General features: G+C 48.7%; 1 protein-coding gene across 1 annotated transcript; it reads right to left on the bottom strand.

The window, feature by feature from the left end:
- Positions 1 to 351: 351 nt before the first annotated feature.
- On the bottom strand, positions 352 to 15913 carry TUBB3 (tubulin beta 3 class III). Its single transcript, XM_066584010.1, has 4 exons — positions 15761 to 15913; positions 8420 to 8528; positions 5540 to 5650; positions 352 to 2059 (listed from the first exon to the last, which is right to left on the bottom strand). The coding sequence occupies exons 1-4, from the start codon at positions 15815 to 15817 to the stop codon at positions 987 to 989; spliced, it is 1350 nt and encodes a 449-aa protein (XP_066440107.1). The 5' UTR covers positions 15818 to 15913; the 3' UTR covers positions 352 to 986.
- Positions 15914 to 16120: the final 207 nt, after the last annotated feature.

The raw sequence follows: 16120 nt of genomic DNA, 5'->3' as shown, positions 1-16120 counted from the left end.
AAGCAGATATTTTTTTTTTTTTTAACAGAAACTGCATTTTTCATAAACCCATAAAAGAGAATCAACTCAGATCCAGTTGTTTTAGGCCACGTGGAAAAGAAAAGCTATTTCTATGCATACACACAGGATCATGCACGTCCTACAAGGACGCCTTTGTCTCGCTCGCACATCAGACGGCTCCTCAAAGGTTCTTCACAGATTCTAATTCCTGCTGGTCTGACATTGGCCTCTGATCACAGACCGGATAAATGATCCTGGAGGCAGATCATCTGATATTTTACAGAAGCCAGGCGATTACAGGCGAACGCACGCCATCGTGTTCTGTAAATAAGTGGGAGTCTCACGCTCACATGTTGGACAGCAGGAAGTTTATTCGTTATTTAAAAATAAATTCGGTAAAACGGACATAAAAGACCACGTTAAAAAATAATATTAATAAAATCAGACGGTACAAGAGAAAGATGAAAAGACAGAGTAAAACCCGCGTCTCGGCTGCTAGAGTCTCACAACACTTCTATTCTCTCTCCGTGGATGGAATTCCCTACCACTGTAGATGCACTTCATCGAGACACGTTCACTTCTTTCAGCCGCTCGTATTCCACTGCCCGACTATCTAGACTTCATAATCCGTCACTTTTTTATTTATTTTTTTAACTTTATTCAATTTGTTCCTTCCTGCGCTACGACACCCTTAACCCATTGTTCCCTGCTGCAGAAGCCTGCAAGGTGATGTACATCATGCACAATATATTACAGGACTCTGCCAGCAGAAAGCTCCATGTTTGCGTCAGCAAATAACATACTGTTGCATTCAATTCTGCAGGTTACTTTGGCAGCGGAGAGCTACGTAAATAAGGGAGATGGAGGGTACAGGTTCGGATCCTGATTGGAACTATAATCCTAACTCAGAAGCGACACATGATGCAGTATGAGTGGGATTTCTAAACCTTGGGGGGGCACTAATCAACATCTCTAGGATGAGCTTCTTACTTTCCATGAGCTTCGGATTCTTCTTCTTCATCTTCGTACATCTCACCCTCCTCCTCTGCCGTGGCGTCCTGGTACTGCTGGTACTCAGATACCAGGTCATTCATGTTGCTCTCGGCCTCTGTAAACTCCATTTCGTCCATACCCTCTCCTGTGTACCAGTGCAAGAAAGCCTTACGCCGGAACATGGCAGTGAATTGCTCGGAGATGCGTTTAAAGAGCTCTTGGATGGCTGTGCTGTTGCCAATGAAGGTGGAAGACATCTTGAGGCCACGTGGTGGGATGTCGCAGACGGCAACTTTGACATTGTTGGGGATCCATTCTACAAAGTAGCTGCTGTTCTTGCTCTGGATGGCCAGCATCTGCTCATCTACTTCCTTCATTGACATACGGCCACGGAAGACGGTAGCCACTGTAAGGTACCGCCCGTGGCGTGGATCGCAGGCTGCCATCATGTTCTTGGCATCAAACATCTGTTGAGTGAGTTCAGGTACTGTCAGTGCCCGGTATTGTTGGCTACCACGGGCAGTGAGAGGAGCAAAGCCTGGCATGAAGAAGTGAAGACGAGGGAAGGGGACCATGTTGACCGCCAGTTTGCGAAGATCAGCGTTAAGCTGTCCAGGGAACCTCAGGGAAGTGGTTACCCCACTCATTGTGGCACTGACAAGGTGGTTGAGGTCTCCGTAGGTTGGAGTGGCTAGTTTAAGGGTGCGGAAGCAGATGTCATATAAAGCCTCATTGTCAATACAGTAGGTCTCGTCGGTGTTCTCCACCAGTTGATGGATGGACAATGTTGCATTGTATGGTTCAACCACTGTGTCAGACACCTTTGGAGAGGGAACGACGCTAAAAGTGTTCATGATACGATCAGGGTACTCCTCCCTGACTTTACTGATGAGGAGGGTGCCCATGCCAGAGCCGGTACCCCCACCCAAGGAGTGTGTGAGCTGGAAGCCTTGCAGACAATCACAGTTTTCACATTCCTTCCTCACCACATCTAGCACAGAGTCCACCAGCTCAGCCCCTTCTGTGTAGTGACCCTTTGCCCAGTTGTTACCAGCACCACTTTGTCCTGCAAACAAAAAAGAGAATAACAAAGGCATGAGAAGTCTTCCAATATAATAATATAAGGGGACATACAAGACTTGAGGCCATTTACTTTCAAGAACATCATGACAGTTTATACTTAAAAGGGGTTTTCTGAGATAAATATTCCCTTTAAGATGAGGTCCCCCATGTGAAAAAAGAAACAGAATAGCTTACACTCACCTCTCTGGGCTCCCCAATATTCCCTGCCGGCGGCTCTAGGTCTCTTCGCTGGCGTATTGTTTACAGGCTGTAGAAGCCAATGACAACTCAGTGATTGATCGCTGAGGTCTGTCATTGGCTGCTGCAGCCTGTGACATCCCATAAACAGGCTGCTGTAGCCTATAAACAATATGTCACAGCTGAGACATGAAGCCATGAACAAGGGACTTGCGGGGAGCTAGAAGAGGTGAGTATCAGCTGGATTTTTATTTTTTCACATGGGGACCTGATTTTAAAGAAAACTTCTTGGAAAACCCCTTCAAACCCCTTTTACATAAGCAGATGATCGTGAATGCGCATTCATTCACTTGATGATCCGCCCGTCCGTAGGTACCGGTAATCACCGGTTTGTCAGCTGATCAAATCTTCTATATGGCGCCAAAAGTCATTGGCTGTTAGCAGCACATCCCTTTGTGTAAAGGCTGATGTGTTGCCAAAAGTGAAACTGCATGAGTCTCCAAACAATGGTGCCAATGATAATTTGGCCAAATACAGTGGACAGCACGGTGGCTCAGTGGTTAGCACTGATGTCTGGGTTCATATTGACCAAGGGCAATATCTGCATGGAGTTTGCATGCTCTTGTTTAGGTTTCCTCCCGCCTATTAACAGCTTAATACAGATTGTGAGCCCCCTTTGAGGACAGGGGCCAATGGAAGGGATGATAATCTATGTACAACGCTGCAGAATAAGTATGCGCTATGTAAAATAAATAATCGCTCCAGACAAATGGAGCTGGACGAGCACCAAATAACTTGCAAAAATGCTCATCAGGCTCCGTTCCTGGCAGAAACTCTCTGTACAAAGCACCTTTAATCCAAGCTAGCAATGATGCAGCTCGGAGAGATGCTAGAGATTGATGATCAAACGTCTATCCTCTGCACTGACACCAGCTACTGTATGTATACCCAGAATTTACATAATTTGAATGCGAAGTGAAATGACATGTAAATTACACCTACGCAAATGTCCAACTGCTGTAAAATTCCTTTCATCTGATGCCAAAAGGATTTGGCCCGAGATTCTACAATCGCAGGTGCCAGAGACAAGTGCCAGACTGTAATGATATCTCGCTCAGTAGTCTGACCTGCAGCCAGAGGCGTAAGTTGAAGCTTCTGGGCCCCAATGCAAAACCTGGAACGGGGCCCCCAACTATAATGCTTTATTCATAGTACTGGGCTCCCTATATGGAGAAGAGAGGCCTTATGGGCCCCCCAAGGCTCCTGGGCCCGGGTGCAACCGCATCCCCTGCATCCGCTATAGTTACGCCCCTGCCTGCAGCTCCAGCTGCTGTAAAACTACAACTCTCAGCTAGGCAACTGAAAGCTGGGTTACGCCAGGGCTACATTGTGACTTTGGGTGCACCGTATCAAATCTTAGACAGGTCACACAGTAAAAAAATCTGGGCGGCTTGTCTGTGACTCGAAGTTCCGGGACTATTGAGCAGTCAGGTTGCAAGTTACAATTTAGGCCGCTATCACACGGGCGACAGCAATATCGCCCTGATATTCTGTACGATATCACTGCGTTTTCTCGCAGCAATAATACGATTTGGTGTTGATACAAAGTCGTGTGTTGTGCTTGAAATATAAGCCCTACCCCGAAAATAAGCCCTGGCTGCATAAACCCCCCCCCACTCAAAAAAACCCCACAATACATCACCTAACAGCCGCTGTTTGCTCCTCCGCACTTCCCCTCGCAGATCTGACACACTTGCTTGTAGTTTTCCCTCAGCGCTTTCTGGTCAGGAGTTTTAAAAAAAACACCTCCAGGAAGCGCTGCCTGATTGGTTCTCGAGCGCCGCGGCTCAGCCAATCAGAGCCAGCACGCGGTGAACCAATCACAGCCATTCAATGCATTGAATGGCTGCGATCGGATCATCGCGTGCTGGCTCTGATTGACTGAGCCGTGGCACTTGAGAACCAATTACAGCCAGCGCTTCCTAGAGGCGGGGCTTTTGAACATCCAATCTAGGAAGCGCTGACAGAAGACTGCAAACAAATCCAGGGGACCTGCGAGGAGAAGTGCAGTGGAGAGGACAGCGTCTGTTAGGTGATGTATTGTGTTTGTTTGGGTTTTTTCATGCAGGTAGGGCTTATTTTAAGGCTTTACAGTAGGATTTTTAACTGTAAAAGTTGCATCGCACCCACGAAAATCACATTTTGGTGCAATGCAACAGAAAGGAAGGCCTAGTAAATCACAGTTGCATACAGCATGCCATGATTTTATATTCTTGCAATGTAGCAGCCTACAAAACATCGCTCATGTGAAAGAACCCATTGGAAAGCATTGGCTTCACATACATGCGATTTGTAGCACTGTCGCATTGCGAGAAAATTGCACGATTTTTGTCGCCTGTGTGAAAGCAGCCTAATGATGATAAAGTTGCATGTGCCTTGCAACAAAAAAAAAATCTAGCAAGTTTTTAATTCTTGGTGTCGGTGTTGTCATAGTTGTGTTATGTCATGTGCTGCAATGGGACCACACTGGCAATTGTTAGATCCAGTGTGACCTTGTGATCATCTTGTATAGCCAGAGCCCTCATGCAGCCCTAACCCAAAAGGAGATTTTCTGCATCTACACACATTAGAAGATTGTTAAAATGTTTCTACAGTATTTAAAGAGGATATGCCATAAATGAGGGACTCCCATCAATGTGTAGAACAGGACCCCCCTTGTCCCCTGTTCCTCCTCAGACCTCTCCCACCACATTTGAAAAGCCAAGAAAGTTTTTGGAGTGATGCAACTGGCTCCCGAGTTCTACGATATGTAGTCAGCACTTTACATACTGCATCTGTGCTACATGCCAACAGCTTTTGATGCATAGTTGACACCAGGAGGCAATGAGGGATGATCTGGTTGGCTGCATTGACTATCTTAACCCTTTGCAATCCAATTTTGGATTCAGGGTTTCCTAGGGGGCTTTCTCTTTCTGCCATTATATAATGTCGCCATCTGCTGGCTAGAGCCAGTACTGCGGTATGGGACGTGCTGGAGAGGACCCCGACTACAGAGCGGCCAGTAATATACAGTAAGAATACCCTGCCGGACGTCTTCCAACATCGGAGCACTACAGCCTTCAATCAGAATGTCTTCAGACGTCAGACAGTGGATTGGAAAGGGTTAAACATGATAAAATCTCTATTTTATATAGAAGTGATTGTAAATATATTCTCGTATGACAAGTGTCAGTGAAATGTAGAAGCTCTAAGGCAGCGCTGCAGGTCATTAAGAATTGTTGTATACCAAAAATGAAGTTATCTGGTCGGAAAAGGTGTCCAAAAGCTCCAGAGCGGACGCTGTCCATGGTTCCTGGTTCCAAATCTACTAGGATGGCTCTAGGCACGTATTTGTGTGCTGAAAGGCAGAAAAAGGAAAAGTTTGGCAACGTTAGCCAGTAGAACAAAATGTGATTGTTCTCGGTAAGAGAAACAAAGTATCTTGTAGATATGATACCTTCTAATGTCTAACAAAAAGAAATCATGTGACAGCAAGCTTTCCCAACCACTTAGGTTGCTTATAACAGGATATAGACGTTTTGAAAGCTTGTTGTAACATCACTTCTTTTTTGTTAGCCATTAGAGATGAGCGAGTATACTCGCTAAAGCACATTACTCGAGCGAGTAGTGCCTTAGCCGAGTATCTCCCCGCTCGTCTCTAAAGATGCGGGGGCCGGCGCGGGTGACAGGTGAGTTGCGGCGGGGAGCTGGGGGGGGGGGGGACAGAGATCTCCCCTCCGTTCCTCCCCGCCGCTCCCCGCCCCCCGCGGGCCCCCGATCTTTAGAGACGAGCGGGCAGATACTCGGCTAAGGCACTACTTGCTCGAGTAATGTGCCTTAGTGAGTATACTCGCTCATCTGTATTAGCCATTAAAAAGGTATCACCTTTGAAAAGCAGAAATATTGCAAAATGTTACTTTTGCAATACTTTTTAGAGTTTAGTATTCTGTAACATTTACTTTGTATTAGTTTTCTAGTCTGACACTGGAGAGAAATAAAAATGTTAATGTATTGCTAGCTCCTTCCACTAGGGGGAGTGACACAATGACATCACTGTGTGCACTGCCCAATTTCCAGCCCCCTTCAGCCAAACAGTAAAACTTTGCATGTGCGGCCACAAAGGGTCATGTTCTGCAGAGAATTTGCATTTGCGGCTCTTCCTATTGTCACTCGAAACGCATACATGAGCAGACTCTTTCTTGGTGTTCCTTCAGTGTCTTATGTATGTCACTTGGATTTGTATTAAAGGATAAGCAGACTTGCATTGCCTATGACAGTCCACATGAATTCTGGTAGCTAGAACTGCACCTCCCTCCATTACGGAATGTTCACACAGGGCAGAGGTGCTGCAGATTTTCCACCATGGATTTCAATGTGAAAAATCTGCAGCATTTTAAAGTAACAGCAAAGTAGATGAGGCGTTTAAGGAGTTTTCCACACAAAGTGCTACTGTGTTTCCATGAAAATAAGACCCTGGCTTACTAATTTTTGCCCCAAAAGAGGCACTAGGTCTTATTTTCAGGGATGTCTTATTATACTTACCTATCAGGCTCGGTCCAGGTACCTCCTTCTGCTCTCCAGAGCTCTGGCACAGTTCCTGCAGTCCTCGGCCGCCCATACAAGATCACTTCCTGGTTACAGGATTCCTAAATCCCGCCTCCAGGAAGCGATGGTTCCGATTGGCTGCTCAACCAATCAATGCAGCACTCGATGAACCAATGCAATGCCTGTGACTGGTTCATCAAGCGCTGCATTGATTGGTTCTTCGAGTGCTGCTCAGCCAATCAGAGCCATCGCTTCCTGGAGGTGCAATTTATGAATCTTGTAACCAGGAAGTGATCTTGTATGGGTGGCCGAGGGGTGTGGGAACTATGCAGGAGCTCTGGAGAGCAGCAGGAGGGACCTAGACCGAGCTCACTAGGTAATGTATTCCTTTTTTTAATGCAATGCAGCTAGGGCTTATTGTGGGGGCAGGGCTTATATTTCAAGCCTTTCCAAAAATCCTGAAAAAACAAGGTAGGGCTTTTTTTTTCAGGGAAACACAGTAATAACCTATCCTCAGGAGCAGTCGCTGTTCCATCCCCTGTGTAGTGGCTGGTGCTTGTAACTGCAAGCGCAGCTCTCATTAAAATCAATGGGAGCTGCGCCTGCAGTTACAAGTGGCGGCCACTACACAAAAGGCGGAGCAGCAGAGCAGCAACTTCCACTCTGACCCTCACGTAAGGTGGTGCTGACAGTGAGCACCCTATCTGCTGATCTTTATTGGTAGACCGCAACCAATCAACTATTTATAACTTATCCTGAGCATAGGCAATCCATAGCATTTTATGTGGAAACCCCTTCCACACATCTCATCCACCTGTGCAAAAAACCCCACAGCTTAAATTGACATGAGGTGCGCATTATAAATCTGCAAAATCAGTTGCAAATGTGCATTAATACATGTGTTGCAAATTTTGGCGCTGTGGGAAATTCGCCACTTAAAGGGGTTGTCCCGCGCCGAAACGTTTTTTTTTTTTATTCAATAGCCCCCCCGTTCGGCGCGAGACAAACCCAATGCATGTGTTAAAAAAAAGAAAACCGTTTAGTACTTACCCGAATCCCCGCGCTGCGGCGACTTCTTCCTTACCTTAGCAAGATGGCCGCCGGGATCTTCACCCACGATGCACCGCGGGTCTTCTCCCATGGTGCACCGTGGGCTCGGTGCGGTCCATTGCCGATTCCAGCCTCCTGATTGGCTGGAATCGGCACACGTGACGGGGCGGAGCGACGGGGCGGAGCTACGAGGACCAGCTCTCCGGCACGAGCGGCCCCATTCACCAGGGAGAAGACCGGACTGCGCAAGCGCGTCTAATCGGGCGATTAGACGCTGAAATTAGACGGCACCATGGAGACGGGGACGCTAGCAACGGAGCAGGTAAGTGAATAACTTCTGTATGGCTCATAATTAATGCACAATGTACATTACAAAGTGCATTAATATGGCCATACAGAAGTGTATACCCCCACTTGCTTTCGCGGGACAACCCCTTTAAGATTCCTATTCACTTCCAGGGCCGGAGCGGCCCTAGAGAATAGCATTTTGAACGAATGACGGGAAATACAAAGTGATATGCATAATACTTACATGAAGCCTCATTGTAATAGACACTAATCCTCTCCAGCTGCAGGTCGGAGTCTCCAACGTAGTTCCCAGAGGGGTCGATTCCATGTTCATCGCTGATCACTTCCCAGAACTGGGATGAAAAGAGAACAAAGGAGAAAGTTCAGAAAAGTCACAGCTGTATGTTGGTGCATTCCCACGTGCCAGATTGCACAGATCTGCACTACAATCCGCAGCAGATTTCACTCTCAACGGAAGGCGTGAAATTTGCTCAATGGTGCAGATTTTGATGCAGCTTGGAAAAACTGCACCAAATCTGCTTCATATGAACGTACCCATATGCATTATATAGGGAGAACAAGAATATAAAGAGTTTCCAGAACCAACGGAAAGTTATACACAACCCTCACAGCTCTGCAGCGTGAAGATGTTCTGCAGGTTAGATCAGGGAAATGATCAAATAGCAACTCCTTAATATATTATAGGAACGGATTCCTTCACCTGTAGAGGAAGTCTGAACCTGCTGCAGATCTATAGGGGATAGATTGCACTAAATCAATGTGTAGACTAGGATCAATAACAGGGGAAATAAGCATTATCCAGCATTATGTTAGATCCTCACTGGTTCCTGCAGATAATTACTGTGATCCTGGTAATCCGCTGTATTAAGAAACTGGCATTTAAGGAGATTGCCCGTGTATTTCCCTGTATAAACGTAAAACAAACCTGTACTTTCCTTTCAATATCACCAGTAACAAGCTGCTACATTAATCTCTACAATCTGCACCATTCCGGTATTCACATGACAGCAGGGGAGATTTGACAAGGGGCACAATGGGTTAATTGCTGCCTCAGGCAGTAGTGAATTCACAGATGATCAGGACTAAGAAGCTCAGGGACCCCTTCTGTGAGGCAAATGGTCCTATGTGTGCTTCATGGTTCAGTCCCAGCCTTGACCATATGTCAAGATAGACATCCTTCATCTATAACAGGGTGGTGTCATATGGCCTATAGGCCGACAGCACCGACTGCAACTGGTCACAACCACACCAGATAGTCATATACTGATACCTATGGAGTGATGATGGGACTGGCTGGTCCACAGCTCCTAGGTGTGATGGGACTGGCAGGCCCACATCCACCATACATGATGGAACTTGTAGGTCTACAGCCAATATACCGGACATGGCGGGACGGGTAGGTCCACACCTACCGGACATGGCGGAACGGGCAGGTCCGCACCTACCGGACATGGCGGGACGGGCAGGTCCGCACCTACCGGACATGGCGGGACGGGCAGGTCCGCACCTAGCGGACATGGCGGGACGGGCAGGTCCGCACCTAGCGGACATGGCGGGACGGGCAGGTCCGCACCTAGCGGACATGGCGGGACGGGCAGGTCCGCACCTAGCGGACATGGCGGGACGGGCAGGTCCGCACCTAGCGGACATGGCGGGACGGGCAGGTCCGCACCTAGCGGACATGGCGGGACGGGCAGGTCCGCACCTAGCGGACATGGCGGGACGGGCAGGTCCGCACCTAGCGGACATGGCGGGACGGGCAGGTCCGCACCTAGCGGACATGGCGGGACGGGCAGGTCCGCACCTAGCGGACATGGCGGGACGGGCAGGTCCGCACCTAGCGGACATGGCGGGACGGGCAGGTCCGCACCTAGCGGACATGGCGGGACGGGCAGGTCCGCACCTAGCGGACATGGCGGGACGGGCAGGTCCGCACCTACCGGACATGGCGGGACGGGCAGGTCCGCACCTACCGGACATGGCGGGACGGGCAGGTCCGCACCTACCGGACATGGCGGGACGGGCAGGTCCGCACCTAGCGGACATGGCGGGACGGGCAGGTCCGCACCTACCGGACATGGCGGGACGGGCAGGTCCGCACCTACCGGACATGGCGGGACGGGCAGGTCCGCACCTACCGGACATGGCGGGACGGGCAGGTCCGCACCTACTGGACATGGCGGGACGGGCAGGTCCGCACCTACCGGACATGGCGGGACGGGCAGGTCCGCACCTACCGGACATGGCGGGACGGGCAGGTCCGCACCTACCGGACATGGCGGGACGGGCAGGTCCGCACCTACCGGACATGGCGGGACGGGCAGGTCCGCACCTACCGGACATGGCGGGACGGGCAGGTCCGCACCTACCGGACATGGCGGGACGGGCAGGTCCGCACCTACCGGACATGGCGGGACGGGCAGGTCCACACCTACCGGACATGGCGGGACGGGCAGGTCCCCACCTACCGGACATGGCGGGACGGGCAGGTCCACACCTACCGGACATGGTGGGACGGGTATGTTCAAACCTACCGGACATGGCGGGACGGGTAGGTCCAAAATAGGTCCTATACTATCAACCATCATAGATAATAAAGATATCAATAGTATATCCACAACTGCATAACATGATGAGATTTGTAGTTCTACAGCTACAAAGAATAATGGGATTTGTAGTCCCCCAGCTATCATACATGACGGGAGCCACCTCTGGATAGTTATCTTTGATCTTATAGGAAACTGGACCATTGCTCTCCAGACAGTAGACACGGGTGGAGCTGTCCTAGGTACTGATCTCACCACTAAGACTGCAGCGGGCACTCAACTTCCCCACAGACATTAGTCAGTGGGTCACAATGGTTTTGGTGGCATTTTTCTAGACAGTCCTCCTATTGCCGAACATTGGTCATCCTCTACCCACCCAGACGTAGCCAACAGAAGCGAACAACAGACTGCACAGTAAAGTTAGGGGGAAAAGGGCTTAATGTCTCTTTAATGTTGGATGAACACCTCGTTAAGTTTTCAGACCAATTTTGCAAGCATGGCACACAAAGTCATTATAGTCCTGAGATACAGAATGTGCCACCTAACCCAGAGTGACCCATCAGACCCTGCGGTAAGTGACCATCTAAACCAGACAGCGTTCTTTGTCTGCCGGGAAATCACTGGTAAAAAGCAACAAAGCCATAAGCCGGGCCTGTGAGCGGGCAACACCCAGCAGGCACAATCCATCCCTGGGCCGAGGAGGAGAGGGTGGGGCACTCGGGCAGCGGAGGAGGTTAAACCATGACAAAGAGGAAGGATGAAAGGAACTGAGATGACAATGAGGAGAGGGGAGTCGGAACTGAATCTATTAGGTTTATGGAATGCAGAGAAATACCCACCAATTATCTTACAGGAAGCCGTAATAATCCATCATATGTCATTATAAACTACAAAGGAGGCCAACTCTACAAGGCTGCATCCACCGATGGGTTGGTACGCTGCAGCGAGACAAACGGCGCCGTCACGGTGGATTCCCACGCGGCGTAATCTTATTGTATGACATGCAGAAATTGTCCACGGTACGTGTAAACCCACTGCTGGTCCGGCTCCCCACCAACAATATGTCTTCACATTAAAAGGGAAGGTGGAGGATACAACCTACAAGGGTGATCATACTGATGGCGGTGCGGCAAAAAAAAAGAGATCCCACCACAAAGCTGAGGGTCCCGCTGAGCCTTATGATTTGGTAAATGTAATCTTTTTTAGGATTTTTGATCAATTCTACCCAATGACATTTAAAGGTCAAATTTAAAGGGACACCATTCTTTTCATCAGAAATAGCAACAAATGATATAGAATGCAATAGATATTATGTCAGCTAATTTAAAGGGACCGCGTACTTAAAATCCATCTTTTTGCTTTTCTATCCATCCAATCTTTTTCCTGTGGGGCTGCATGCTGACTATTGTTCCCTGTTATCAGCCATTTCAAATCAGGGAGTGGCTGACTGAAGTGTTTTTAATGAAACGACTAATAGAAAGCCTAGAACAACCAAAATCCTGTTTCCTCCCATTATTGTTTCGCATCTCCATTTACACTTTTATCGGCTGCAGGCTTTGGGTGTACTGGCCCTTTAAGTCTTTGTGATACTACTGGGTCAGTATAATATACTATTCCCATTCATACATACTGGGTAGATTTAAATCCTGCAGTGCCCACTATACGTTCTGACACCTCAGAAGTCAGCCGGCTGGGCGACCGTCCATTACGTTCTCCGTAGTGCAGCCATTGTGTTGCCAGCCTATTGTAATGCTCGGCACTAACTGTTGCGCCGTCTAATTAATCTAATAACCCTGATGTCTCCCGACAGCTGCTCCATCCTCCTTCTTGAATCCCTTGTGACAATAAGAGACCTGCTGGAGGAATTAAATCACTGGCGTACTGCTAGGGGGTCGCAATTGCAACCTGGACCCTTGTCTAGGGGGCCCACGGGGCCCCCCCACATTCTGTCTTACCACCGTGGCCCGGCTCCAGGTGACGCTCAGGAAGGGGAGGGCCATTACCTGGAGCAACCTTCAGCCAATTCCACGCTGCAGACTACCCCGTGGTTCTGAGAGACTGCAGTTGTGATTCGTCACTGCTGCCTCGTGATTGGTCAGGCTGGCGGTGTCTGATAGTGGAGTTGGGGAGCGGCGGCCATGCAGTGTCAGGCTGGTGGTGTCTGATAGTGGAGTTGGGGAGCGGCGGCCATGCAGTGTCAGGCTGGTGGTGTCTGATAGTGGAGTTGGGGAGCGGCGGCCATGCAGTGTCAGGCTGGTGGTGTCTGATAGTGGAGTTGGGGAGCGGCGGCCATGCAGTGTCAGGCTGGTGGTGTCTGATAGTGGAGTTGGGGAGCGGCGGCCATGCAGTATGTCCGAGCTATATGCTATATGTAATCATATATGTACAGCTGGTAAAAGTTATATCAACTGTACATATATAATTATATGCAGGAGATACCCAGGTTATACTGCAATGCTCCATATCACTATATACAGGAGATCTATAGACCCAGGACTGTGTATATACATATATATACCAGTATGGTCCATATCACTTTATACATAAGATGTATATACCAAGGACTGTAATGGTCCATATCCCTATATGCTGCCACTCCCTCCTTGCACCATTGCTGGAGTAGGGAGGTGATGTCATTAATGGGCCTTCATTATAATGACATACGAGCAGACCGGGTACAGGCTGCCAGGAAGCTGAAAAGCAGAAAAAACATCTGGAAAGTCATCTGATGCAGTGATGTCATTCACGTCTCTGGTGGCAGACGCCTCCTGGTGTGGAGATGGGCAGATGTGATCACCCCACAGACATCTTGCAGGTCCCAGGAGTCAGAAGAGGACAATTCAATTCAGGGGTGCAACTAAAGGCTCAGGGACACGCGTGCAGAGGTAACCCCCCCCCCACACACACACACACACCTGTACCTGTACCTAAACCGCACTGCATACAGCTGTAATACAAATTTACCTGTATGACCTAGCCCCTTGGCATAAGCGTTCCAAACTTGATCAATTTCCTGGACCACGTGCGCATAATACACAGTGAATGGAGTCAATTAAAGTAAATTGAAGTAAAAAAGAACGCTGTATGTTCCATTTTACCGCCTATTATGCGCGATAGAGATCTATTGTTCTCTATGGGTGCCTATGAAAACACTGTACATACACCAGGACATTGTGTGTAAAGTGTGCAATCATATACAGGAGATGCCCAGGTTATACCAGCATGGTCCATATCACTATATACATAGTGCATCTGCTATATATAGTGATATGGACCATGCTGGTATAACCTGGGCATTTCCTGTATATAATTATATATGTACACGGGGTATAAGTTATACATCTCCTGTATATAGTGATATGGAGCATGCTGGTATAACATGGGTATTTCCTGTATATAATTATATACGTACAGCTGGTATAAGTTATACATCTCCTGTATATAGTGATATGGAGCATGCTGGTATAACCTGGGCATTTCCTGTATATAATTATATACGTACAGCTGGTATAAGTTATACATCTCCTGTATATAGTGATATGGAGCATGCTGGTATAACATGGGTATTTCCTGTATATAGTTATATATGTACAGCTGGTATAAGTTATACATCTCCTGTATATAGTGATATGGAGCATGCTGGTATAACCTAGGTAACTCCTGCTTGATGTCTGCAGGTGTCATCTATGGGACGATCAAAGCATCTGTCCATCTCCACACCAGGAGGTATCTGCACCAGAGACATGAATGACATCACTGCAGGTGACATCACACAATCCTAAACCTCTATTGTAAAGAGCAATGACAAAAGTTTAAAAAAAGTTGTCAGGCGACTTCATAGATTTTTTTCTCTTCTCTTCGGCTTCCTGGCAGCCGGTACCCAGTCTGCTCGTATGTCATTACAATGAAGGCCCATCAATGACATCACCTCCCTACACCAGCAATGGTGCAGCTGCTGCAAGGAGGGAGTGGCAGCATCCAGCTGGACAATAGCATCCAGCACTGCACATGTTAAATGACAGATCTGATGGAGGAGCTTAGTGCCAGGAACATATGGAAAATTGCTGCAGCTTTGGCATGATCCCTGCTGCCCAGTCATCATCCTAATCGCCGGCATCCCATCCCCTCCCATCCTGCCCACACCTCCCTCGTTCGTAGATCCCTTTAATTAAACAGGATTTACATGCTCCGGAATGAAGTCAGCAGCGGCGTTAACTCTTTAAATGCCTGCCAGACATCTAAAATATCCTATTCTCTCGCACATTAAGTGGGCAAAGCTGGCACTGCCATCAATGCCAAGGCCTGTGATGAATGACTCAGCGGCGCCCAGAACAATGGGGGCTTTATTAGGTTTTGCTGGGAAGGAAATGGGATTCCAGGCGGCCATATGGAATACAACCATCATTGCATTACGGACAGGGATGCCAACGGAGGACATAGCCATGCTGTAGGTATAAAGGATGGCATGATTGGATTTGACATTTAGAGCCACTAATTGCAGCGTGCACTGCTCGTACCTCCTAGGCTGCATGTAGTGCCCCCTATCCTGCTGCAATTCCCACTTCACCCTTTGTTCCCGTGCTGCAGTGATGGGTGTGGTCCTGCAGCAATGGGCTGCTTCAACCGCTGCACCCACCCACCATCTGGTGACATGGCACTGACACCTGGAATAGGCTACTGCCAACTGCGCCACATTTCTAAACCCTGATACCCCCCCCCCTGATGCTTTATATATACACACACACACATTATAAAGGTGTCCCAGATCAATGATTGCTGGCAAAGGTCAAGGTTATTCCATAGGTCAAGGACACATGGCATGTCTATGGGTAGTGTGCCAAGTAAGCCATAGAGCTGGGCATATCACAGTGATATTGGCATGGCTTGCAGGAAACAATCAGCAGGTAGTCAGAGCAATAGATGCAGGTAGAGATAATTGGAGATATATTATATCAGTTCTATACTAATGATTATATATATATATGTTGCTGCCAGCAGGGCATTAATGGGGCACCTACCTTGGCCCCGATCTGATTGCCGCACTGGCCGGCCTGGATGTGCACGATCTCCCTCATTGTGGCTCGGGTCTGGCTCGGGATGCGGGCACTGGAGGCGGAGGTCGTGCAGACGACAGCTTATAAACGCAGCTGCGTGACGTCATCCTTCCCCGAAGCCAATCACAAGCCGCCTGCGACACGCCGCAACATCTCTGCAACATCAGCACCGGCGCCGGGAGCGCGCAGGACACGCCCAGCTCTTCCTCAGCGGCGGGAACGCGCTTCATGCGGGAACGCGCCGTAATAATGACTGGAGACGGGACGTGCCTGAGAGGGCTGGAGGGAGGGGGGAAGCATGCTGGGACTTATAGTGCTTCTGAT

This window comes from Eleutherodactylus coqui, chromosome 11 (assembly GCF_035609145.1).
Source record: "Eleutherodactylus coqui strain aEleCoq1 chromosome 11, aEleCoq1.hap1, whole genome shotgun sequence".
NCBI classification, from domain to species: Eukaryota; Metazoa; Chordata; class Amphibia; order Anura; family Eleutherodactylidae; genus Eleutherodactylus; species Eleutherodactylus coqui.
The sequence above is the reverse complement of the archived record's forward strand: the minus strand, read 5'-3'. Positions and strand labels throughout refer to the sequence as shown.